Source organism: Ochotona curzoniae, unplaced genomic scaffold (genome assembly GCF_017591425.1).
Source record: "Ochotona curzoniae isolate NIBS_2020 unplaced genomic scaffold, NIBS_Ocur_1.0 contig_4895, whole genome shotgun sequence".
In the NCBI taxonomy this organism is placed as follows: domain Eukaryota; kingdom Metazoa; phylum Chordata; class Mammalia; order Lagomorpha; family Ochotonidae; genus Ochotona; species Ochotona curzoniae.
Genome location: NW_024466413.1, coordinates 105,455 through 130,103, shown reverse-complemented (window position 1 = coordinate 130,103; position 24,649 = coordinate 105,455). Strand labels below are relative to the sequence as shown.

Sequence of the window (24,649 nt, the reverse complement as noted above, 5' to 3'; positions counted from 1 at the left end):
GACGCCCGCCACAGAGGCTCATCAGCAGGAGGGGTCGTAGGGGTCCGCCCAGAGGCCTGATGCAGGGCAGGGGCGGACGGTCTTCCCTTGTTCTGCCTGGCAGCTTTGTCTCATCATGTCCCACCTGCTGGAGGGAGTTTTTGTCACAGCGCTGGGGTAGCCGCCACTGCCCTCAGGGGCAGATGCCCTCAGCCCAGGAACACCCACCAGCCTGGACAGACGGCTGACAGGGCTGTGCTGTGGGAGTGGACAGTCCCTCCACCCCCAAGCTGAGCCGGAGGCCGTACACGCACATGAATTCAAAAGTAAGTGAGGATACGAGTGTTTTCCTCCAAAACTCACATGAGAACATGAGTCAAAACCTCCCAGTCCTGGTCCTGGCGTTCCAACGTGGCCGGTAAAGCTGCTGCCTAAAGTGCTCTCAATCCCTGTGGATGCCAGTTCAAGTCCCGGCTGCTCCACTTCCCATGCAGCTCCCTGCTAATGCGCCTGGGAAAGCAGCAGAGGCTGGCCCACATGCTGGGGCCCCTGAATCCATGTGGCAGGCCTGGCTGGCGCGCCTGGCCTCAGACTGGCCCAGCCCTGGCAGTTGTGGCCGCCGAGGGAGAGAATGAGGGGGTGAAGATCTCATATACTCTGTCCCTCTGTAACTCTGTTTTTCAAATAAATAAACCCGCAGAACAAAACGGAACAAAACGGAAGAAACCTCTCAGCCCTGCATCGGGCACCAAGGGCACAGCCAACGGGAGCAGAGAGCACGTCATAAGGTATTTCTAAAACCGGAGCATCAAAAGTCACCTCAACAAAGCACAGGGAGAAATCCAAGTGGCCAACCGCGTGAGGAATTCTCGGGAACACGGAGCAGGGTCGGCTCCGTGCTTGAAACGGACAACAGACCGACATTTTGGAAGAAATGGTCACAAGTGGCCGTGAGTACACAGATGTGCTCAGGTGTCATGGCACAGCACGTCAAGCCTCTGCCTGTGGCGCCAGCATCCCACACGGCCCTTGTTCAAATCCCAGCTGTTACACTTCCCATGTAGCTCCCTGCTAATGCATTTAAAAAAAAAATCATACTTCTCCCATTTTTAAAAAAAGATTTATTTTATTTTTATTGGAAAGGTCAGATATACAGAGAGGAGAGACAGAGAGGAAGATCTTCCATCTGATGGTTCACTCCCCAAGTGACCACAACGGCTCATACTATGCCGATCTGAAGCCAGGAGCCTCTTCTGGGTCTCCCACGTGGGTGCAGGGTCCCAAAGCTTTGGGCCGTCCTCCACTGCTTTCCTGGGCCACAGGCAGGGAGCTGGAAGGGAAGCGGGGCCGCCGGGATTAGAACTGGCGCCCATATGGGATCCCGGGAGTGCAAGGCGAGGACCTTAACCACTTGCGCCATCGTACCGGGCCCAATGCATTGTTTTTTAAGTGGAGGCAGGGACAGGCCACATGGCTGCCGAGGACACTGGAGAGGTTGGAATGCCCGACAGCGCAGTGGCTGTGCAAAGCTGTGTCTCCCACAGTCACTGAGGGCACCCCTCGGGCTCGGCAGCCCTGCTTCGGCTCACACCCCAGCAGTGGAGAGCACAGCGGGTATTCGCACGCCCAGGCTCACGGCTGTCATTCCTGGAGCTCACAGACACCTGACACGAGGTAAAGCGTGGCCCAGCCACTCAGTGAAGGGGACACTGCCCACTGCAGCAGCCACATGGAGGGGCCTGTGGGCAGAGCAGGGCCTGCCAGCGTCGGCAGAGCTGCGCCTCATGCCACCCAGCAGCTAGCCCGGTAGTAGCTCACCACCATAACATTTCAAAGCATCACCTCTTGGTGCTCTCCCACTGAAAACGGTTGACGGTCTCCCCTCTGCCACCCAGGGTCACACGCCTGCCCGCCCCTGCCCTGCAGCAGTGAGGGGAGATGAGCAGAAAGGGGCTGCCTGCCCTGCCAGCCTGTCGCCCCTGCCGCGGGCTGGCTTCGTCCCTCACTACCCCGGCTTCTGTAATCACAGCCAGGTAGAACTCTGTTTTCAATCCTTGTCTCACTGCATCCCACTGGGCTGGGATGACTCATGAAGTGCTTCTAGCTGCGTTCAGCCCTCGTGCAGAGGGCCCCGCCTCGTGCAGCCCTGCTCCCTGCTCCCGTCCTGGCCCTCCACAGCTCCTGTGCCCCGGCTGTGGTCGCTGTGCTGCAGGGGCTCCGTGACCCCTCTCCAGGGCTCGGTTCCAACCCTCAGACTGGGACTGCAAGTGGGAATTGAGAGACTCTGACCACCGCTCGCCCTAACCCTGCCCGCCCACTGCCCCCTCTGTGGGGATTGATATTCTCGGATCGCTAGGAGACAGCTCCAGGAACAGCTCTTAACCTTGGTCCATCTCCTTAATGGCCACGCTGGTCTCAGTGAGCAGGCAGAGGGCCCAGTTCTGGGGAGGCCTGTGCAAAGGGAGCTTCCCTTTCTTGCTAGCAAAAACCTTTTTGTTTCTCCCACTGTGAAGTCTGGAGCAGTGGCAGCCATTCTGGAAGCAAGAGGCAACAAGCGGCATGCCAGCACAGGCAACAGAAAGACACCGAGTCCAGCATCTGCCTGGCACTCCCAGGGGTGAGCTCTCGGTGTAGCTGTGGCTACCTTTTCTATCAGCACAGCACTGCCAGTCTTAGCTGGTGCTTGTGGGGAGCAACCAGGGGCTAGCTCTGCCAGCTACAAGCCGCCCTGGCTGTCACACCTGGGGAGAGGTCACGTGCAGAGGAGCAGAGATGGGACCACCTCTCACACACAGCACTTCTGGGGGCTACTGTCTATCCAGGCCCAGGGATTGGGCCACCAGCCCCGCAGTTACCTGCTGCAGCCCACACCCTCTTGCAGGTGTCGGCCAGGGGCAGGATCTAACCAGGAGCTGGCTGGCAGGGACAGGCAAGGCTGACACCCTACGATGAGACGGTACCAGGCCCACTGGTGGGCAGGAATGTGTGGCTGGAGCAGGCGAGCAGGTCCCTGGCTGTCGGTGTCACCCAGGGTGACACTGCTCCATCGTGCTTCCTCATGCTCCACCCTCCAGCTCCACTGCGGGGGCAGGTGGCAGCTAGGGGGTCTCTGGTTTGCTTTTCTCCAGAGACATTTTTTTTTTCATTTCATTTTTGATGATGTTTATACAGTTGGTCAGGTGGGAAGGATCAATGGGTAGTTGGTTGAGCATGTTGTTTCCAAATTTTGTTTCTTCTTCCTGTATCTGGGGTTGAGGGGAGAAGCTGTACCCAGCCTCCTGATCTGAGTGCCTGGGACGGGGAACAGCCACCTGATGTCATCCCAGGGTCCCCACGTGGAGCATGCTCCGAGGGTTCCGCTCAAGCGGTTTTGTTCTGAAACGCTGTCGATCTCAGAGATCCAAGGATGAGGAAGTCCTCCAAGGTCCATCGGCTGGCAGAGTCTGCCTTAGAGGGGTGCGTGGCCTGTGGGCGCTGGGTGAAGCCCACTGGACACCCAGTGGCACCTTTGTGGGGGGCGTGGTGTATGGGCTTGCAGGGCCTGGCGGATGGCACAGATGGGGGCATGCAGGTGCAGGAGGGCTCACATCCAGGATTGGTGTTCCGACCGTGCAGTGCATGTGTCAGAACTGGGCCTCCTCAGTGGACAGCATGCCCAGATGTACACGGAGGCATGGCAGCCCATTGGGGCCTGCAGAGGACATCTGGCACCACAGCAGAGGATGGAGGGCAGAACAAATTGGGCAACTACCCCAGCCAAGCATTGACAGCAAATGTCTGGGCGAAGGGAGACTCTAAGGTGGACTGTGTCAGCCAGTGGACGCTGGGAGGATCTCCTCAGCCTCGGAGTGGCGAGATCGACAGCTCTGTAGCCATCTTTTATTATGACTTTATCATAGTTACAAAGAGAAGGGGGTGTGATCCTCCGTCCACTAACTTGTCCAAATGGCTGGCAGTGGTCACAGCTGGTGTGCCTCCCACGGGGATGCAGGGCCAAGCACTGGGCCATCCTTCCCTGGATCGGAAGTGGGGCTGGAGCCAGCAGCCTGGTGGGACACCCTGCGGGCAGGCCAGCCTCCCAGCCACCCCACCTTCCTATGTCCCCAGCTCCCCAGCACCCCCGAGAGAACCACTAGTCAGACAAGAAGGCCAAGGCACAGCACGCCTGACCGACCCCTGGACAACCGCCACAGCACTGGCCCCGGCTGGGGACCGGCTCTCCCCACTGGCACAGGCCAGGCACTCGCGGTGACCCCCTTCGCCTTGGGCCAGGCACCCCGACTCGCTGCCCCCCGGTTCCCGGGCCCCTCACTCCACCAAGCCGTCCGACCGACCCCAGCTCCTTGGCTGCGGCGCTGCTCAGGGGCCTGGGTGACCAGAGCGCGGCTGCCCCACAGGGCTCAACCGGCTCCTTCCAAATTTCCTCAGGCCGGCCCGCCTCCCGCGCACCTCCCTCTGGCCTGTCCACCCCGCGCTCCAGGTCCCCACCCGGAGCCGCACCCTCGGTCCTCGAGCAGGTGAGCCTTCCCACGCCGTCTCTGCCCAGCCCCACCGGATCGGCGCCGCGGTCCTTGGCGCAGACGCGGCGGAGCACGGGGCATCACGGGACGTGTAGTTCCCCACTCCAGAAGTGTAGCTCTGCCGCCCGACGCGGGCGCTTGGCTCGACACTACAACTCCCAGGAGGCCGCGGGGCCGCCATTCCGACCGGCCTTGGCCCGGCAGTCACTGCCGCGCCGAAGATGTCCGGGGTGTCAGTGGGCAAGGAGAAGGTTGGGGAGGCGCGGCTGGTCTCGCTGCCCCTCTCCCGCATCCGAGTCATCATGAAAAGCTCCCCCGAAGTGTCCAGCATCAACCAGGAGGCGCTGGTGCTCACGGCCAAGGCCACGGTGAGGCAGGGGAGTGGGGACGGGCGTGGGGCCGCCCTCAACCGTCGCGCCCCGTAGGGTCGCCACGGCCCCGGCTACTCCCTGTCCCTCTCGCCCGGTTGCGGGGAGCGCAGGGGCTTTGGGCATGGGCTGCGGGCTGGTTTTTCACGCGTCATCGGACGCTCCCACCTGGCCCTAGGAGCTTTTTGTGCAGCACCTGGCCATCTGCTCGTACGGCCACGGCGGGGCCCAGGACAAGAAGGCGCTGACCTACGGCGACCTGGCCAGCATCACGCAGCAGTCGGACGCGCTGCAGTTCCTCACAGGTACCGGGCCGTGGCCGCGCGGGCTGCGGGGGTCAGGGCCAGCCCTGCGCGGCGTCTGACCAAGCCGTGCCTTTCAGACATCCTACCCAAGAAGATCCTGGCCAGCAAGTACCTGAAGATGCTGAAGGAGAGGCGGGAAGAGGAAGACAGCGACGCGGAGGCCGGCTCCTGAGCGCTGAGCCCTCGCTGGGGCCCTGCAGGTGGACAGCGGGTACCGGGCCTGAGCCTGCACCTGCACGCTGGGCCTTGGGGGGCTCCCCCACAGCGAGGCCAGCTCGTGCCTGCTGTGGTCCAACGTGTATTCCGTGCATTTCGGCGTTTCAAGCAGTTCGGGGGACGCTGTGTGCAGGTGCTAATTTCCTATGGTGAAGGACGTCTTTTCTATTAAAGGCACGGGCACATTTTCACAGCACCTGCCTCGTGGAGCTGTCCCGCTCGCTGCTCGTTTGTGGGGGCACGTCTTCTTGCAGGCACCAGGGACGACAGGGATTCTGGCTCGTGCCCAGCTCTGGATTGTGTGGACGAGTTGGCACCCGGGGTGGGGACGAGGGCACAGAGGCCTCCGTCCTGTCAGCTGTCCCTCAGGCCCCGGAGTGGAGTGTGTGCACCTGTCCTCCTGGCCCCATCCCCACCTGTGGATGAACTTGGGGTGGTTCCTGTGTGTCACGAAGGTAATCAGCCGAGCTTCCCCAGCTGTGTGCAGGCTTGCCTCCAGGCCGTGCCCACTTCCTCCTCTGCAGTGCCCGTTCGTGCGAGCGGGGGCTGTCCTGTGGCTTGGCCTGTCGGGCAGCAGCGTGCCGGCTTCCCTCCGGTCTTCCATTGCTGCATGTGGTCCATCATTTGGGGCTCCCCAGCCTTTTTTCTTTTAACCACATTAAAAAGTTCTTTGGGCCACTCTTGTGACCTGGCAGGTGAAGCTATACCACCCGCCACACCAGCTCCTGTGTTGGCACTGGGTTGAGTCCCAGCTGCTGCATTTTTTCTCCAGCTCCCCACTAATGGGCCTGGGAAAGCAGCGCAGGACGGCCCACGTGATGGGTCCCCGCACCCACGTGGGAGACCCAGAAGAGCCTAGCTCTCGGCTTTAGCTTGGCTAAAGATCTTTTCCTCTCTCTCTCTCTCTTTTTTTTTAAAGATTTTATTATTATTATTATTATTATTATTTTTAATTGAAAGGTCAGATATACAGAGAGGAGAGACAGAGAGGAAGATCTTCCGTCCGATGATTCACTCCCCAAGTGAGCACAACAGCCAATACTATGCCGATCCGAAGCCAGGAGCCTCTTCAGGGTCTCCCACGCGGGTGCAGGGTCCCAAAGCTTTGGGCTGTCCTCGACTGCTTTCCTGGGCCACAGGCAGGGAGCTGGAAGGGAAGTGGGGCCGCCGGGATTAGAACTGGCGCCCATATGGGATCCTGGGCATGCAAGGCGAGGACCTTAACCACTTGCGCCACCACGCCAGGCCCTTCCTCTCTCTTTCAAACAAATCTTTTTTTGTTGTTTTTAAGATTTATTTTATTGGAAAGGCAGATATACAGAGAGGAGGAGAGACAGAGAGGAAGATTTTCCATCCAATGAGTCACTCCCCAAGCGGCCGCAATGGCTGGAGCTGAGCCAGTCTGAAGCTGTGAGCCAGGAGCCAGGAGACTGGAGCCTTTCCTTGTCTCCCACGTGGGTGCAGGGTCCCAAGGCTTTGGGTCGTCCTTGACTGCTTTCCAGGGCCACAAGCAGGGAGCTGGATGGGGAGCGGGGCCCCTGGGATTAGAACCGGCGCCCATATGGGATCCTGGCGCGTTGAAGGTGAGGACTTTGACCACTACACTGTTGCGCCAGGCCCCACCAAAGAACAAATCTTTTAAAAAGCTCTTTGATTGAAAGGCAGTGGAAAGGGTCAGGTGGGGAGGGAGAGAAGAAACCCTCCCCTTACTGTGTGACTCTCCCAAGCGGCTGTGATGGCTAGGCAGGACTGGTCCAAGGCAAAGCCAGGAGCCTAGAATTGCATCTGGGTCTCATGTAGGTGCAGGGGCCCAGACCCTTGGGCTATCCTCTGCTCCTTTCCCAGGTCGTAAGCAGGAAGCTAGATGGGAAGTGGAGAGGCCGGAACGGGTGTCCACAGGGGACGTCTGTGTTGCAGGCAGGCAGCAGGCTAGCCAGTGTGCACATTTTGATAAAGATGGTTGTGGTAGCTCACCAGGCTAGCATTCCATGTGTAAGCGACAATATCCCATATGGGCACCGCTTCCTGTTCCAGCTGCTTTTGAAAAATCTAAAAAAAGGCAGAGGACCCAGTGCGATAGCGTACTGGTTAGTGGCCTCTTCTGTATATCCACCTTTCCAATAAAAATAAATAAATCTTTTTTAAAAAAGGGAGAACCAGGCCCGGCAGCGTGGCCTAGCGGCTAAAGTCCTCGCCTTCAACGCCCCGGGATCCCATATGGGCGCCGGTTCTAATCCCGGCAGCTCCACTTCTCATCCAGCTCCCTGCCTGTGGCCCGGGAAAGCAGTTGAGGACGGCCCAAAGCTTTGGGGCCCTGCACCCGCGTGGGAGACCCGGAAGAAGTTCCTGGTTCCTGGCTTCGGATCGGCATAGCATTGGCCATTGCGCTCACTTGGGGAGTGAATCATTGGACGGGAGATCTTCCTCTCTGTCTCTCCTCTCTGTATATCTGACTTTCCAATAAATAAATCATTTTTAAAAGGGAGACCCGTCGTAACCAGCCGGTACCGGAGTAGCCACTGGGCCCAGGTGTGTTCCTGTGGCTCTCTCCCAGCTTGCAGTTAATAGTCACAGTCTTGACAGCAGGTGCAGCTCCTATGCCCACACCCACGGGTGGTCCTTGGACCTAGTGTGGCAATTCCCCAGCCCTGCCACCCAGTGAGTGACAGGACTCGGGTGGGAAGGCCAAACTGCCAGCCTGTGTTCCCGGCACATGCTGGGGCAGTGGGCACTCAGGGCTCTGTGCTCTAGCAGCACAGGGTCTCTGGGGTGGGCATTTGGTAAGGCAGTTAAAACACCTCGTGGACAGCAGTTGGGGGTGATTGTTTCCTGTCCAGCTTCCAGCTCATACATCTGGGGGGGCAGCTGCTTGCCCCCGGCTTTGGCCTGCTCCAGCTCTGGCTGTTGGAGCCGTTTGGGGAGCGACCCCATCTTTTCCTCCCTCCATTTCTCTAGCTCTGACTTTCCAAATACTTACCAAAAAACAAACTGAAGTCGTGGCACTGTGTAATTCTGCAGGCAGCCCGTGGTGGTCCTCACACAGGAGCCCAGGTGCCGCTCCGGGCTCCTGCCAGCCTGCTCCACTGCAGGCCTCTGGCCATGTGGGCCGCGAACCAGAGGATGGAAGATCAGCCCTCCCTACTGTCACTCTGCCTTACAGATGAATGTATTTTAAAATCAAGTCTTTAAAATCTATTTTGAAAGAAAATCTCCCATCCTTCCTTCTCGTGGTTCACTCCCCGGGTGGCCTCAGTGGCACTTCATCCGGGTCTCCCACCTGGGTGGGATCGTAAGTGGCACAGCTGGGGCATCACCTGGGCCCACACAGGATGGCAGCATTGCACAAGTTGGCTTTACTGGCCTCGGTGATGCCAGACCTACATGGTATTGGTTTTTTTTTTTAATAGACTGAGAAAACAGTTTTAAGTGAAGACAACCCTGAGCTGACGTAGTGACTTTGGCAGCCAGCCCCGGCCGTGCCCCTGGCCTGTCCTCCGGGGAGCGGTTGTGCCCGTGTTGGCCGTGCCCCTGGCCTGTCCTCCGGGGAGCGGTTGTGCCCGTGTTGGCCGTGCCCCTGGCCTGTCCTCCGGGGAGCGGTCGTGCCCATGTTGGCCATGCCTCTGGCCTGTCCTCCGGGGAGCGGTTGTGCCCGTGTTGGCCGTGCCCCTGGCCTGTCCTCCGGGGAGCGGTTGTGCCCGTGTTGGCCGTGCCCCTGGCCTGTCCTCCGGGGAGCGGTTGTGCCCGTGTTCCCAGGACGTGCGAGGCCTCAGCCTGAGATGACAAGGTGCCAGAAATAGGAGGAATTTTATTTTATTTTTTTGCTGACATACTATGAGGCAAAACAAAATTGACACCATACAAAATAACTTTATAAAATATCATTCACATCATATTTTATCAGATTTACAGCATTCTGTGCATGTTAGGGGATTATGTAAGGAGGTGAAAAACACTATGCCAAACTTTCAGGATTAGTTTATATACACACAGTAAGAAACAAAACAAATAACTGTTAGATCTTCCATGAATTTATTGCAAAAATAGTGCAAACTACTTAACCTAGTAAGCTGTGAAAACAAACTCGAAAGGACCCAGCTAAGCTTAAACACGACAACGATGCTCAGTGTCGCAGCGGCGAGCTTGCCTCACCAGTTTGTCATGTCCATCAAGACCACTCCCGGCGAGTCCGGGCAGGGCGAGCGCAGGGGCACGGGGGTGCGGGAGGCAGGCCGTGAGCCCGCCGGCCACACAGCCTGTGCTCCCCTCACGGGAGCGCGCTGAGGTCTGGGCTGAGCACAGGCGAGATGCCGTGTTAGAGTTACATGCTGTGACTGAGCTGCCCTCGCCTCTGGTGACACGGGAAAGTGGGAGGGACTGGGAATGCCACTGTCAGTTCCTTCCTCCGCAGGGTTTGGGCAAGGGGTGTGACTCTAACTTGGGGCACCTTGGAACCAGAGCAATAAGGGTACAAATCAACTAAAGACCAAAAATGCAACCAACCAGCCAACCAAAAAGTATACTAGATCACTACAAGAGTACTTTGTAAATCTTCTTTCCATAGTCTATTAGGGGTCCAAAAGAAAAAAAAGCATACTTAAACAAAATAATAAAAGCAAAACAAAATGCTACATGTAAAAGCTAAAGAAACCAATGCAGCATATTCAGGCTCTTCCGCTTGAGGTCCCTGTGAATCGACTCACAGCCCCGAAGTCCTCCAGCCAGTGCGGGCTGCCGCCAGGGCGTGACCGTGACCGAGAAAGTGCGAGCACGCAGCATGTTAAAGGACAATTCTCTCTTTACAAAATATAGCTTAACTATCAACCTGATGGAAGCTAAAAAATTAAAAATATTTCACTTGAATGATTTTTTTTTTTGCCTTTGAGATCCTGCAGCCAAAAGATTTTTTTCCCCCCCAAATTAACTTTCAAAGTTTTGCCGTAAGGAATGTTGGCTCTCCTGAAAAACAAAACAAAACAAAAATCAGGAGAGCTCCTTAAAATAGTCAGACTCTCCTTAAAATAGACTAGAGACTACAGGAAAGATCCCTAATTTTAAAATTTCTTGGTATAAAATCAAATTTTTTAAGACTTCAAAATATTTGTGTCATCTTCAAAGAATTAAGTAAAAAAGATTGCCAGAGTAGGAAAAGTCTAGAATTGTAAACTGCCCAGTATAAAAGCAGGGACAGTCACCCCATCGCCTGCTGACTTGTCCCGTCTGGCGCCTTGCAGCAGGAGGCAGCCCCTGGCACACCCGGGCCCTAGCATCTGCCCATCCGCCATGTGCCAGAGGAAAGGGGCATGCGTGGCTGGGGAAGCAAGGATGCAAGGATGGGGGGTTCTGCCTCCGGCCGCCCCTTGGTTGGCACGTAAAGGGAGGTGATACCTATAAACAAATGCATAGAAGAGGTGGAACTGGCTACTCGCACCAGCGTGCCATCTGTGCTCGGCCAGGGTCATGCCCAGGCCAGGGGCGGAAGGGCTTTGGCCTTCTGGGCGAGCTGGGAGACTCCAGACCAATTCGTGTAATGCATCAGGGTACAACAGAAAAGGCACAAAATAAATAAAAACAGTATTTAAATAAACGGAAATGATGACTTCAAGTTTCATGTGGAGTTGTATCTCGCTGTTTGGTTACTTTTTCCAATTGAATTTGACAGACTTAGTAAATAGCACCCAACTTGTTTAACTGAGGTAGATCCACATTGTAAAGAAAGCTGGGTCCCCTCTGCTTGTATCCCTAAACCGAAGATGCTTTTACGAAACACAGAAACTCATGAGAGTCACGTGCAGAAGCGAGACGAGGGTGACCAGCAAGGACGCGGGCGCTCTGCCTGCGGGGGCCACCCTAGAAGCAGGGACTTTTCCACTGGGTCTTTTTGGCTGACTGACGGCCACAGAAACGTGCCATGCTTCATTCTCATCAAGTCAGACCAGAGAGGAAGGGAAGGGGGGGGCAGAGGGAATAGCTGACCACCACCCTTTTTAGCTCCAGAGAACAGCCTCACGGCAGTGGCGCTTCGCCCCAGGCTCACTCTGCCTGGCCTTTTCGATGTTTGCTGTTTATTTTTTTATTTTTATTTTTTTGCATCCTCTGAAACACGACGTGAACATCTGATTAAGGCTTAATTTAAAGTGGCATCACCACAGAGCATCATGCAAGCACTGAACATCCTGGGGCGCGTGATGGGAGCCTGGGGCGGCGTGGGCAGGTTCCACCTGCAGCATTGCTGCACAATCCAGAGCCGAGAGAGGACACGGGGAGGCCGAGGCGTACGCACAGTGACGTCACACAGGGACTGCACGTGTGGGGGCCCATTCCAAATGCCTTCCACCAGGCCTTGCTGCTGGGGTGGGGGGAACACATCTCAATTCATTTTTGGTTCTTCTTCAATTATTTTATAAAAATAAAATGAAACTAGAAAAGTTGATCCCACTAAGGGCTGGGACCCTTCAGTACGCATTAGGGAAGCATCTGCCGAGTACCAGAGGTAAGAAAGCAAGCTTGACTCAGACCTGTGTCCTCCTGCACTGAACAAGCCACAAGCCACTGCACCACACACTGACTGGAGAATCATTCTCTATAAAGTTTTTTTTTTTTAATAAAAATGGCGCCTGTCTACAATTCAGAAGCGTGAACTCGCAGCTCCAACACTGACAGAGCTGCCACCCACTCGGGGCGCGCGTTCCACCCCCTGCAGCTGGCAGAGGGCTGAGGGCAAGGCCAGTCCAGCATTAAAACCCAGGACACTGCCGACTTCCGCTCCGACGCATCAGACTGTCCACCGAGAAAGTGCCTGGACTTGGCTGGGGGAAGGGACAGGGGCCGGGAGGACTGGATAGCGCCTTGCGCCTCCCACGCACTCCCAGGGACCATGGCCACCACCACAGACCCTCCCGCAGGCAGCCACGGGTGCAGAACCACCGGGTTCCGCTGATGACCACGGTCAAGGCCTGACTGAGACATGGGCTCACAGTGGACTTACAGTGTCAGGAGCCAAGGGCAGCCAGCAGGCAGCCAGCTACCAATGTAGAGTTGGACTGGCTCGCTTCCCAAGGGGATCTGGAAGATTAGAGTCCACATCCAGGCCCAGGGGCTGGTGTAGGTTTCCTCCTGGGGCTGTGGCAGTCTCCCAGAGCAGTGGGGACACCACAAGCACAGGAACCATCACTGCCACTAGTAGGGATGCCCCCGACGACAGTGCAGCCACGCACCAACAGAAGCCTGCTTGCTGCTCCTCGGGACACTGCCCAGAGGGCGGACAGCTCGGCCAGGGGCCCAGTCACACACCCTGCACCAACTCCTGCTGGAACACCTCCCGAGCAGCGGGCAGGCAGCCCACGCACAGTCTTCTGCAGGCTTACACACAGATGAGTGGATACACGCCTCCCGGGACCATGGGGAGAAGTACTCAAGGGGCCGCTGTCAGAAGCGCTGCTGCGCCATCTGATCTGCAGCCTGTGGAGAGAGAGCAAGGGGCACAGCCAGGCTGAGCGCTCTACCTGCCGGATGGCCCACACAGGGAGGCTCTGGACACAAAGCCCAGGCCCAGCGTCGGACGGCAGCCATGACCTTCCTTCCAAAGAGGGCCCTGGACTGAACCCCCGGCCTGGCCTTGCTCTCTGCCCTTAGCATCTTCAAGCGCAGTGATTGCAACTCCAGGCTCCAACGCCACACACGCCGTCTCCCGAAATAACCCGCATCGCAGCCCTGGGGCGAGGGCCGCGGCGAAGCACCTTCATGTTCACAGCATGGAAGAGGGAGCCATTTTTAACTCATTCATAAGCAAAGGGGACCAAAAAAAAAAAAAGTGCCTTCTTTGCGTGCCTAGGGGTGGGCGAAACCAGGCCTCAGCACGTGGGCCGGCATGGTGCCATGGCCAGGGTTTGGCACAGTTCTGAAGCCAGCAACAAACAGGTGTACACGGGCAGCTGGCAATGGTGTGGGCAGCTACGCCGAACAGCACATGTGACTCCATTCAAGGGTTCAGAGGTAGCTTTTATCTGCAATTGGTTTATTTACTTTTTTTTAACTTTTAAAAAATTTGTATTTTAAAAAATTTTTAAACTAAAAGGTATTTAGACACCACCTTCTTTAGTGATTTGGCTAAGCCAATACATTCATTTGAGACAAGAAACTGGCAAACATACCCAAGGAAGCCGAAGGCAGGGCACCGTGCGGGCCCTTGGGTGGCATTACCCACGTACGCCCAGTCTGGGCTCGCCAGGCAGCGAGACCCCAAACACAGCTGCCTGTCGGGGGCTGCAGCTCAGGCATCCGACCACGTGCGATCACAGAGCACCAGGGACAGCCACGGATGAGAGTGTGGGCACAGGAAGGATGGCAAGCCAGTACCCACAGCCCATGGCCCACATGGCCGTCAGCCTGGGTTGGGCGCCAGGGAAGAGCTGGCTGGTGCCACACAGACCCAGCTCCAGGCCTTGAGCTCCCGCAAGCGCTGCAGTGCCCTCCACCACAGCAGATGGAAAAGTCCCTTTGGAAAGACCAGAGAGCAAGGCCGATTTGTCCTTCCTACGTGGCCAGCAGACACAGTCCATGCGACCATTACACGTAACACTGAAGGCCGCGGCGGGACTGTGAATCCAGAGCAATGCGTCACGTTCCTACCATTCCTGTTACCGCGGCTATCTACAATCGTCTCCAACAAATACAGCAGATGCAAGGTTGGACAGAGTAAAAAAGAAGTTGTCAAAACAAAACAAAAAAATCAGTGCAATTATTATGAATTGAAAAAAATTGTCCTTACACTAGACTCGCCTGCTGTGCGCCGCGCACGTGTAGAGCGGACGGGGGCTTGCACCCAGTCCACCAGGCCCCGGTTCTGACTCCAGGGACTGGTGCTGAGCGTAAGGGGCAGCGGCAGAGCCAAAGACAAGCTGCCCGCGGCTTCTCCGGGCACTGGCGCTGGCACATCTAGATGGCAGCGGCTTTGAAAGCGCCCACAAGAAAGCACCCCACCAACGGCTACAGTGGCCGCGTGCTACGAGTCTCAGCTTTAACACATCGTATCAAATATATAATCTGACTGCAAAACTGCTCTGCAAAAATAAAATCTGACTCACCTAGCAGCCCAACGCGAAGCCTCACCTCGCTGCATTGAGTAAGAAAAACAATTCATCCAGAAAAACTACCTATGTGGCTCTCAAAAATAAGTCATCCGCAAGCTGGAGGGTAAACACGAGGCAATTTATAAAAGCTGGGGGAGTGCCCGCCACCAAGTCCCTACGGTGCCACGTGCACTGACTATCCACAATGACCACATGAAGAGGAGCGGGAAAAGAAAAAATAAATAGCAATACTCGCATTGAACAGCAATAAAAACAACACATGACAGAGGCGGCACTCATGCCCACCGGCACTGCTGTGGCCCTACTCCTCGCAGTCAGGTGACAGCCAGGGGGTGACGACAGGGGCACACGGCACGTGCCATTCCAGGGAGTGTGAGACGCGCACAGCCCCGAAGCATGTCAGGCTGCGGGGTGCGGCTGTCACGGCTTCTCCCAGGCGAGCCGCCTTCCCCAAGTTCAGCTTTCATCTCAACTTGGGCACGCCGGGCTTATGGTGCATCCGCAAGACCCAGTGACCATGACCACCGGAGTGGGAGCTAGGCCAGTGATGGACAGGCACTGGGGGCGAGGGGCTCTCTCCCGAAGAGATGTGAGCCCAGACACCCACCTCACGGCTTCCATGTTTGGCTTGCTGGCACCAGGTGTGCCTTCCATAAGAGCAGGGTAGGGACAAAGCCACTGCTGCTGACTACAGCGTCTCCCAGTCACAGGAGGGCTGTAGGACTTGAGGGGGGGCGGCGAGTGGGCAGGGGCCTGAGGAATACTCTGTACAGGCAGTGATAGTCCAGGCCACGCCACGCGGACCACGGGAGGCGAGCAGTCACCATGTACAGCTACCATCACAGCTTCTACCAAGCAAAAGCAGGCCAAGGCCAGCCCCACCCCATGCCTCCAACTTCAGGGCCCACCCGAGATGCGAGCGGCAGACACCGTCCCCTGGGATACGTGGCTTGGCTCCAGATGAGCGCTAGTGGCTCAAGCCGACTGAACTGCAGATCCTAGAGGTAGATCTGGCCATGCGATGCAGCCCCCTTAGCTGGAGCATGCCTGGTGATTTGAGCTGAGGGTCTACCCGTGCCACCTGCCCATAGACAAGGGGTGGCGATGCTTCTGACAGCAAGGCTTCTGTCACCAACACAGATCTGGGAAAAAACCAAAGACACAGCAAGAAGAGACGAACGCCGTGGGCAGGACAGCACACACGGACACACGCACACTACTCCAGGATCTGTCTTCACAAATCATAGTCGCCCCTCGTCACTGCTGCGGCGCCCAGGAGGCGCGTGCAGCACCCCGCACCCTTCAATCCCCCCAACAGAGAGTGGCCCAGCACAAGGCACCAGCGTTGGTCCCTCCCTCCACCGCTGTGCCAGAGGTAAGTGTCACGCAGGGCAGGGAGGGAGGCCGAAGGACCAAGCAGCACGCGGGTAGGGGAGGCGCCTCCCTGGAAATTTTACATGCAACACGGGTTTGATTCCCCCTAGAATCGCACACAGACAAACAGGGTGTCCAGCACCCACGGCGCTGCCTCCAGCCGCGTGGCCAGGCACCCGTCCATCCTATGACACTTGCCGATCACAGTCATACCTAGGACAAGAGCCCTCAGAGCCTCGTGGGCCCGTGACCTGGGCTGACGAGCCGGCAGGGAAGTGGTGAGTGGCTGAGGGGGCACGGGCTGCACAACCCACTTGGGCAGGGGTGGGGGAGGGAGGGACCGCGGTCACATGAACTACATCTGAGCGCCGAGAGCCCACGGGGCGGCCAAGCATCCCGAGGGAGAAACGGCGTGTACCTATCACATTAATACTGCAAACCAGACATATATTTTCTCTCTTACATCACAGACAAACAGGGGAGGATTGTACTGTATTTGTCACCACAGACCCGTATTCTTCAGAAACTTTGGAAAGTAAGTGTCACAGTCCTGCAGGACGTATCTGATGATTGGACTCTCGGTACATCGTCTTTTTTTTAAATACATTTTTTTTAAAAATGGCACTTGTCTGCCAATCTCTGAACCGGTCACTGCTGTAAACACAGGCACGGCCGGCCTTCTGCCGCTGCCCCTCAGCGCAGGCCGCACACAGCCACGGCCACCTCGGCGGGGCCGGGGCCCACGAGCGACCCCGGGCCCACGGCGTCAGTGACACATCAGAAGGTTCAAGGCTTTAAAACCACAATGGTGTTTGTCGCTCTCCCTCCTGGAGCTAGTTTGAGCCCATCAATTTCATAGACAATCATGTGTTAAAAACAAGTAAATCGAGTGACCAAATAAATTAAAAATGTTTTAAAGCCCTGAGTTCATAGATTGGTTTTAGGAGATTTGTTTTTAGGAAACACGGGACTCTATCTTAAATCAGCAGCTCATAGATTTTGGCAAACCCTATTTCCTACGACGGTGGGGGTCTCATACAGGCCTGCAGCTCCAAATCCAAGTTTGAAATCTGGGACGGAAGGCATTCTGGGAAATGGAGAATCGGATAAAACCAACGGTGTCTCCTGCCCGATGCCCGGAGCTAGCTGTCGGGGCTGGGGGTGGCTGGTCTCGTGTGAATCCGACTTGCACAATCGCTGAACACGAACACGTCAAGCAAAGTACATGGTGCGCAGTGTGTCCTGGTGGACCTGGACCGCCTTGGCCAGCGCCTGGTGGTCTCGCCCGTTGCTCTGGCCGGAGGTGTGGCTGCCTTCAGCGCTGCGGGAGAGAGCAGCTGTTAGCCAACTGAGCGGTGCTGCGGGGAGAGGCGGGGAGGGGACGAGCCCCGAGGCCTCACCTGTCATGCTCCTTGTCCACCAGGTGGTACCTGGCCCGGAAGGCGACCAGGTGAGCATAGTAGGCTGGCGCGGGGATCGACACGGAGCGCGTGCAGCGCACGTAGGTGTGACACAGCTGGTAGGTGAGGATCTGCAGCTCGTCGGAAGAGAAGCGATTGTCGTCCCACAGAACGTGGTAGTGGGAAGGCCTGCTTGTCCCCTGGAAGCAGGCCAAAGCGCAGTCAGTTGTGAGGACCATCTTTCAGGAAAGAAAGGTCCCCCGAAAGAGTGTTACTGACGGGGGTCACACGGCAGGATCCTGCTGAGGACACTGCGGCCACGTGCACGAGTGGGAGTGTCCATCACCTACAAGGTACGGGAGCACCTCAGCGATGGAGCACAGCAAGGTGGGGGAGCCCACACCCCAGTGCCTGCTCGAGGGCCAGTCTCACATCAATGGGACCCTGCCTGCCACCCAGGCGGGAGACCCGGATTCAGTGCTGGCTCCTTGGCTGGTTCAGTTGTGGCTTGTATGGGCTGCTATGTGGAGTGAGCCAGCAGACAGAAGCTGTTCTTTTCTGTCACAAATTCAGAAAGCCTGTGTGTGTGTGTGTGTGTGTGTGTAATTTCCCTAAGGCACAGCAATGGGTCATGCCGATGACATGCTGGGGACCTGGAGCCGAGGCCTGTGTGCTACAGCACGCAGCAACATGCCGAGCCTGAGACCCATGTCACGTGGGCCGGTGCAAACAGCACACATGTGTAAGACACAGCTCACTGAAGCTGGTATGCGACAAGGGGTTCCGGAAGTCCACGGGAAATGCGCTCATCCTTTAATCCCACTTCCTACTTTGTGAAGTTCCTGCATGTGTCGGCCTTCTAAAACATCCCTGACACAAGCCCTGTGAACAGCATCCGCACTCCGCACTCCAGCAGGTGCAGTGAAGGCAGGGACTGCTGGCCCCTCCCCTCCCTGTCCTGCCCTTCCAGCGTGGCCCAATCTCCCCAGACAAGCGTCCCTGGCAGCGGGATCTCCCGTGATTGGGTGAGGCCCTGACTGAGGGCAGCCGGCTCTGCTCCCCAGTGACAACGTGCCGGGGCATCCTCTCACACTGGGATGTGAAGCACCACCACCCGAGCCACAGCTCCACCCACAAGTGGCATAAATGATGTGGAACTTTCAACAATTCCAACGGAATATGAAAAGTTCAAGTGCAGCGACAGTTACGGATAAGATGCCAGTTTGCATGGGAGTGCCTGCACGCACGTCCCAGTGTCCTGTGCTTCCGAGGCCAGGCTCTGCTTCCAGGGAAGCAGCACAGAGTGGCCTAGCCATAGACAAGGGGGTTCCAGGCTGGGGCTTCAATCTGGGACAGCTTGGCTGTTGGGGGTATTTGAACAAGCTAACCTTTTTTTTTTTTTAAGATTTATTTATTTTTTATTACAAAGATACACTAAGAGGAGAGACAGAGAAGAAGATCCTCCATCCAATGATTCACTCCCCAAGTGACCGCAACGGCCGGTGCTGCACCAATCCAAAGCCAGGAGCCAGGAACCTCCTCTAGGTCTCCGACTGCTTTCCCAGGCCACAAGCAGGGAGCTGGATGGGAAGTGGAGCTGCCAGGATTAGAACCAGCACCCATATGGGATCCTGGTGCGATCAAGGCAAGGACTTTAGCAGCTAGGCCACCATGCTGGGTCCCAACCTCCTTTTTCTTCCCGTGCCAAGCAAGTGACAATAAGCCAAGTTCACAATGAACCTAAGCCAAATCCCGTAAGAAATCCTGCTAGCCACTGTTGAGCCCGGGCCCTCACGTGCCTTCCCCATGTGCACGTGCCGATGCCCAACAGTGCCCAAGCAGCCACCCCACTGTAAGCCAGCACCCCAGGATCTCTGCTGGCCGAGTGCACAGGCGGTGCTCACCTGGATGCCGGCGTGGCTGCACAAGTAGAAGTCAAACTCGGTTGGGTGCGTGATCTTGGTGTCCACGGTGGTGCCTGCTGGAATGTTGCCACTCTTGCCAACCTGTATGACAGAGGAAGCTCGGAAGGCAGGGTGGTGGGCAAGCCCATAGGCCAGCACAGCACAGGTGCTCGGCGCAAACGAAGAGCTGGATTCAGCGACAACCACCACAGTCACACCGGTTAATGCTGTCAGGGCTGGGGCCATCTCTGGCTACATTTCATGATGGGCCAAAATTTCCACACAGCCCTCTACTCTGGCTGCTGCTACTCTGATTTTGGGCCAAGACAGAAATCATCCCTAGCTACTGACTGGGCTCAAGACACTGACAGCTGCTCCACTCTGCCCCAAGCAGCCCTGGCACACCAGTCCTCAGGGCTGTTGGCAGGCTCCAGCGTGGGACATTTCAAATACAGAGAGCAGACCGTGCCTGCGTACTTAGAGCACTTCAGTAATAAGTACTAGGGGCTTAATACTTGGCTTTTCATCAGCCTTTTTCAACCTTTAACTTTCTGAAACAAAGAAAGTACTGGAAGCTGTGGTGCCCTCTGACCTCTTGCAGACCCTTCGCCCCACCTGCCCCGTCCATTTCCCATTTAGATTGATTCCTCCTGGCCTTCTGTTGTTGCTACACCTCCCAGTGTTGGCCAGCATGACACTCTGCTACTTTCAAATGTGTGTGCATGTGTGCATACCCCACACTCTGGCTCATGTGTGTGTGCCTGCCCGCACACTCCGCACTCCAGCTTGTGTGTGTGTGTGTGTGTGTGTGTGTGCGCGCGTGCACTCGGGCTCCAAGAGGTCAGTGTGACTGGGCAGCTGACGTGAGCGTACTCCCACCCGCTGGTGGCCGTCACCTCACATCCTGGTGCCTGCTCCTCACATCTGTATGGCCACACCTCCCGCAATCTCCGCCCCATGTTCCTGTCCCTCACGCCTGGGGCCAGCCAGGAAGGAAGGAAGGGTGAGACTCGGTGCCAGCCTATAGTCAGTCCAGGCGGGGTCTGGAGCTGAGCCTGGGATGCTGGGCTAGAAGCGCTGACCTGACCCACACACTGGCCCACGTCCAGGCCCACACTCAGGCTAACTGTACTTGACCATTCTCGAAAGCCGTCCCTGTGGGATCACTCCCTCTGAGCTGGCGAGGCTTGCCACACGGCCAGCACCACGCACACAGTTCAGCTGTGATTTCCATTAGCACCACACAGCACAAGGCGCCAGGCTGGCACCTGGGAGGGACTGGGAGATGATCTAGCACCTGTGCCTCTACCACCAGGTGGGACTCCTGGATGGGGTATCTGGCTCCTCGCTTTGGGTTGACAAAGCTCTGGCTGTCACGGCCATTTTGGGAGTGAACCAGTGGACGGAAGATCTGGGTCCTCTCGGCCTTTTATAAATCTCTGAAAACTGAATCCTGGAGTGTCAGTGTTGTGGTGCCAGCAGGCTAAGCTGCCAGTGGGGTGCTTGGGATCCAGTCTTGCCACGCCTCCAGCCAGCGGCCCTGGGGCAGCACAGCGTCCTGCAGAGGACATTCTGGGCTCCCGGCCCTGGGTGCTGAGCCATCAGGCCAAAGAGCGCTAGGTGTCAGCCCCTCCCTCCCTCTGCCATTTGCTTCCCAAATTAATAGACACTCCAATACATGAGAGTGTCTAGGCGATGCCGAGAGCCGTTCCTGGTACGCCCCGGGACTGCGAGCGACAGGGCGGCTGCAGGCGGCCTTCTGTGAACAACGGGCAGCGCCAGCCCGTCTGTGGTCACGGTGCTCCAGGCCTTCGGGACCAGGCCTTCCTGGTTGAGTCTTGCCAGGCCTGTCTGAAATCGGGCAGGCTCTGATTTTAGTTCACTCTTCTGTCTCCTTTCTATTTCATTATTTCTTTTCTGGGAAGGGAGAACAGGTGCAGGAGGGCATGGGGGTGCCTGTGTGGCCCTGAGCACTCCCCACTTGTGCAGCCCGTGACCTTGTCCATGGCACACACAGTGGAAGGCTCTGGAAGAATGCCCTGGCTCTCAGTCCCCAGCATTCCCTGGGCCACCTCTGTCTTCGCCCACAGTTCCTGCCAAGTTCCCATACACGGAGCTCAATGGCTCAAGCTTTTTAAACTTCCCTTTTTATTGTCGACATGACCTTTCAATGTGTAAGGAAAATAAGCTCCCGGTGAGACTAAGGTTTGGAGCTCTGGGCTGGCACTGCCCCGCGTGTGCGTACTGACCCACTCACTCAGCTCCTGACACTTCTTACCAGGATCCAGGGAGATGTGCTGAGACAGCTGCCTGCACGGTGGGCTGGCCCACTTCAGTGTCATAGCTCTGCCCTGGCCGCTGATGCTGTGGGCACAGCAACTGCTGTCTGTCTTGTGCTCACAATGTTGATGCTGAGGTAGGTGTGTGTGTGTGCGTGTGTGTGTGTGTAGGGGCTCGCACACTCACCCGCTCGTTCTTGTCTGTGCAGAAGAGCCTGGTGTGGTGGCGCTTCTGCACCACTATGAAGGTGATGCCTGGCTGGTAGTCCTTCTCCAGCTTGATGCAGGCCTCGCGGATGGCCAGCAGCTCGTGATGCAGGACCTGAGCAGGGAGGGGCACAATCAGGAGCGGCTGGGGTGCGGAGGCATCTTGCCCCCCGAAGCCCCAAGCATAGTGTGTGTTGTAACCAACACCAGCGTGTGACCAGGAGTGCAACTTCACACTCGGTAGAGTTGTGGCACCCAGCTGCTCAGCAGCCACACCTGCTTCTCCACTGGGGAAGGACCGAGTCTGAGTGACAGCTCTACGCCACGTGGCCGAGCCACCCACAGAATGTGTGCTTGGACCCTGTCCCAGTCCACTACGTCTCAAGTGAGAATGTTGCACCTCTCAGGCTTCAAGTAGAGAGGGCCAGCGCCAGGCTAAGGGGCTGGGGTACCAGCACCTGCATTGATGCCCCACAGGCATGAGGCAGTCCTGTTCTCTTCAAGGTGGGACGGGCTCGCAGCACAGGGCAGCACAGACAAAGCCAGACTGCACACAGTTGTAGCAACTGTACCAGCCAAAGGCCATAGTGCTCCTGCCGAGTCCAGGAAGCCCAGCTGTGCTGGCCAGGTGGACAGAAGCAGGATGGCAATAGGCCTGCGAGCCCCAGCTGGCAGCACCACAGGAGCTCCAAGCTGGTTCTTGCCAGTAAGGGCAACCTGGCCCAGAGCAGCAGTTCTGTTCACCCAGGAGACCAGGAGGCAGTATGCGTGTTTGTCTAGGGCTGCCCAGCTGCCCCGCCAAGGACCAGGCCTCGGCAGGCCCAACCAGGGCACTCCCACCTGGCTGGACTTCTAGGGCAGTGGAGTGGGCGTTGTAAGCAAGCAGCCCTGGCTCACGGGAATAACAGGTCAACACCCGCGTGCTGGGCCAGAGCAGCCCCGTTACTGCCTCGGCTCAGCCCTGCCCCTCAGCTGGGCTGACTCAGCTCTTCACGAGCGTACTGGGGAGCGGCTCTGCTAGAGAAGGTGGGTCCCCGACACAGCAGGAGGTGGCCCACCTGCTGGAACTGGCCCTCCGAGACGCCGTCCCGGTAGAAGATGATGCGGGTGGGCTTGAAGCGTGTGGACTTGTAGAACTGGATGAGCAGCTCACGCACCATGGCAGCCAGGTCCTGGATGATCTCCTGCCGGTGCTGCTGCACCCGCACCGTGGCGCAATAGCGGTTAGGGTGGGCGTCCATGCTGCCCACAACCTGTGGGGACAGGCAGTGAGCACGTGTTGCGGGCTCCCCAAGGCACCCTCTTGCAGAAGACACACAGCACAGACCCAGGGTGGCCACAGGGCCTCCATCATGGCCAAGTGCCCCTGCTCTCCTGGCGAGATGTGTACTCACACCTTCCATTTATAAGAGATGTGCTGACCAGACTACCCAGTAGTGCCCTGCACCACGGTGGACAACCATAATCAAGAGAATGGGCTCGCGGTCCCCAGGGAGGGTGGCCATCTCCAGGGGAATTGGGGCTAGGGACCCACGGGGCTTGCTGGGACTCCTGCTGGCTCCTCCCCCACCGTGAGTTCTGGAAACGCTTAACGTAAAGACACCCCAGGCGCCCTGGTCAGAAAGCACTGCTCTGCCTCTGCCCTGGAACCATTTGCAGAACAGCTTCCCTAGCGAGTCCTGCATATTCCAGGCCCTCCGCCCGGCCCTGGCTACAGCTATGCTCCCAGGTCAAGCTGGTTTGCAACATGCTCCAACTGGGTGTGACTGAATGGATGGCTGTGAACTCTGAACTGGGGACAGGAGACAGCCCCCCAGCTCCTTATGGGGCGCCGGGAGAGGCAGCCTTAACTGGCATCTCACTCAGTGCCCCAGTCGGCTTTCCGTCAGACAAACCGCACACGTGAGCAGCATGTGCGCAGTGGGTGAACCCCAACACACAAGGCTGCACGTCTCCTGGGTGAGACCCCCTCCGACCCCGAATTTTCATCACCACATCCCTGCTGGCTCCCCCTCCAGTCCCCTCCAGCACCAGCCCCCACCCATCCATGGGGACAAAACCCTGGCCGAGGGGTGTGACCGGACCTCGGGCCCTGGAGGGGAGCAGGGGTATGGCTTCCCCCAGAGGATACTCACGGCAGCGATTGAAGGCTTCTTGCCATCCCCAGCAGGGGGGTGAGTAACATCAGCACCCAGAAATATGACCGGCTGCTGGAACACAGGGGGCCTGTGGGGGGAGGGAAGCCGGCGTTAGCGCGCACAGGTACCGCGGTCAGGCTGTGACGCCCCTAGGACAAGGGCAGTAACCGGGAGAGGAGGCCACGGGGGCGGCCAGCCGGCACACCTCAGGCTCTTGACAGCTTCAGCAGCCGCTCACACTTGGCACCTGTGTCGGCCTACAGTGTTCCGGGCATCTCTGTGAGCACAATGAAATGCATCCACTAGTGGCGAGGACATGGCGGGAGCAGTGCTCTGGTCTCAATGGACAGAGGGCTGCACTCTGTAGCCCAAGCGGCCAAGAGGATTGTCTTGAGGCTTCCATGTACACTCCTGAAGACTCCAGAACCTTCTCTAGCCTCTCTGAATTCCTTATCACTTGTCAGGTCCCTCCCTGCCCACACTCCAGACAAGGTCCCTGGTTGTGGGCCGCTCCTCTCTCCCCTGGGCTGGGTCAGGCAGCGGCTTCATCTCCCTGCTGTTCTCGGCCAGTCCACCTGCCAGGACCATGTGGCTAGGAGCCCCTATAGCAGAAGGCCAAGCACATCAATGAAAGAGGGGCTAGGGAAGGGGCACCCCACATCTTGCTCCCTTTCCAGGTATTCATCCCATTTGAGGGCTTGAGTGCAGTCTTGCCTGGTGCAGGGGCTCCAGGCCTTGACCCAGGCCTGCTCGCAGGATGCTGCACCTGCCCTGGGAGTGGGAGTCTCCGGGGACCCTGCCCTCATGACCCAAGTGCAGGTGGCGAGGGCTTCACCTGTGCATCCGTGTCAGTGGCCAGCACATGTCGGG

The 24,649-nt window shown here is 57.5% G+C and overlaps 2 protein-coding genes across 5 annotated transcripts in view; one reads left to right on the top strand and one right to left on the bottom strand.

Moving 5' to 3' along the window:
* Positions 1-4,693: 4,693 nt before the first annotated feature.
* Positions 4,694-5,582, top strand: CHRAC1 (chromatin accessibility complex subunit 1). The gene is made up of 3 exons (XM_040988497.1): positions 4,694-4,867; positions 5,046-5,172; positions 5,250-5,582. Exons 1-3 carry the CDS (start codon positions 4,721-4,723, stop codon positions 5,342-5,344), a joined length of 369 nt encoding a protein of 122 aa, XP_040844431.1. The 5' UTR covers positions 4,694-4,720; the 3' UTR covers positions 5,345-5,582.
* Positions 5,583-16,281: 10,699 nt separating this feature from the next.
* AGO2 (argonaute RISC catalytic component 2) overlaps positions 16,282-24,649 on the bottom strand; it is a 69,566-nt gene continuing 61,198 nt past the window's right edge. For 3 of the 4 annotated variants that reach the window (XM_040988502.1, XM_040988501.1, XM_040988505.1), the window contains 6 exons: positions 23,777-23,867; positions 22,700-22,894; positions 21,622-21,756; positions 19,156-19,257; positions 17,252-17,451; positions 16,282-17,172 (listed from right to left, as the gene is read on the bottom strand). In XM_040988502.1, coding sequence (XP_040844436.1) covers positions 17,064-17,172; positions 17,252-17,451; positions 19,156-19,257; positions 21,622-21,756; positions 22,700-22,894; positions 23,777-23,867 — 832 coding nt within the window. In that variant the 3' untranslated portion in view covers positions 16,282-17,063. The remainder of the gene's footprint in view (positions 17,173-17,251; positions 17,452-19,155; positions 19,258-21,621; positions 21,757-22,699; positions 22,895-23,776; positions 23,868-24,649) is intronic. The other variant, XM_040988504.1, reaches the window with a different exon arrangement.

Bases quoted from the DNA above. Each gene is read 5' to 3' on its own strand.
- CHRAC1 (XM_040988497.1), top strand. From the start codon at position 4,721: ATGTCCGGGGTGTCAGTGGGCAAGGAGAAGGTTGGGGAGGCGCGGCTG. The intron at 4,868-5,045 runs GTGAGGCAGGGG...ACCTGGCCCTAG, and splicing joins TGCTCACGGCCAAGGCCACG to GAGCTTTTTGTGCAGCACCT. The intron at 5,173-5,249 runs GTACCGGGCCGT...CGTGCCTTTCAG, and splicing joins CGCGCTGCAGTTCCTCACAG to ACATCCTACCCAAGAAGATC.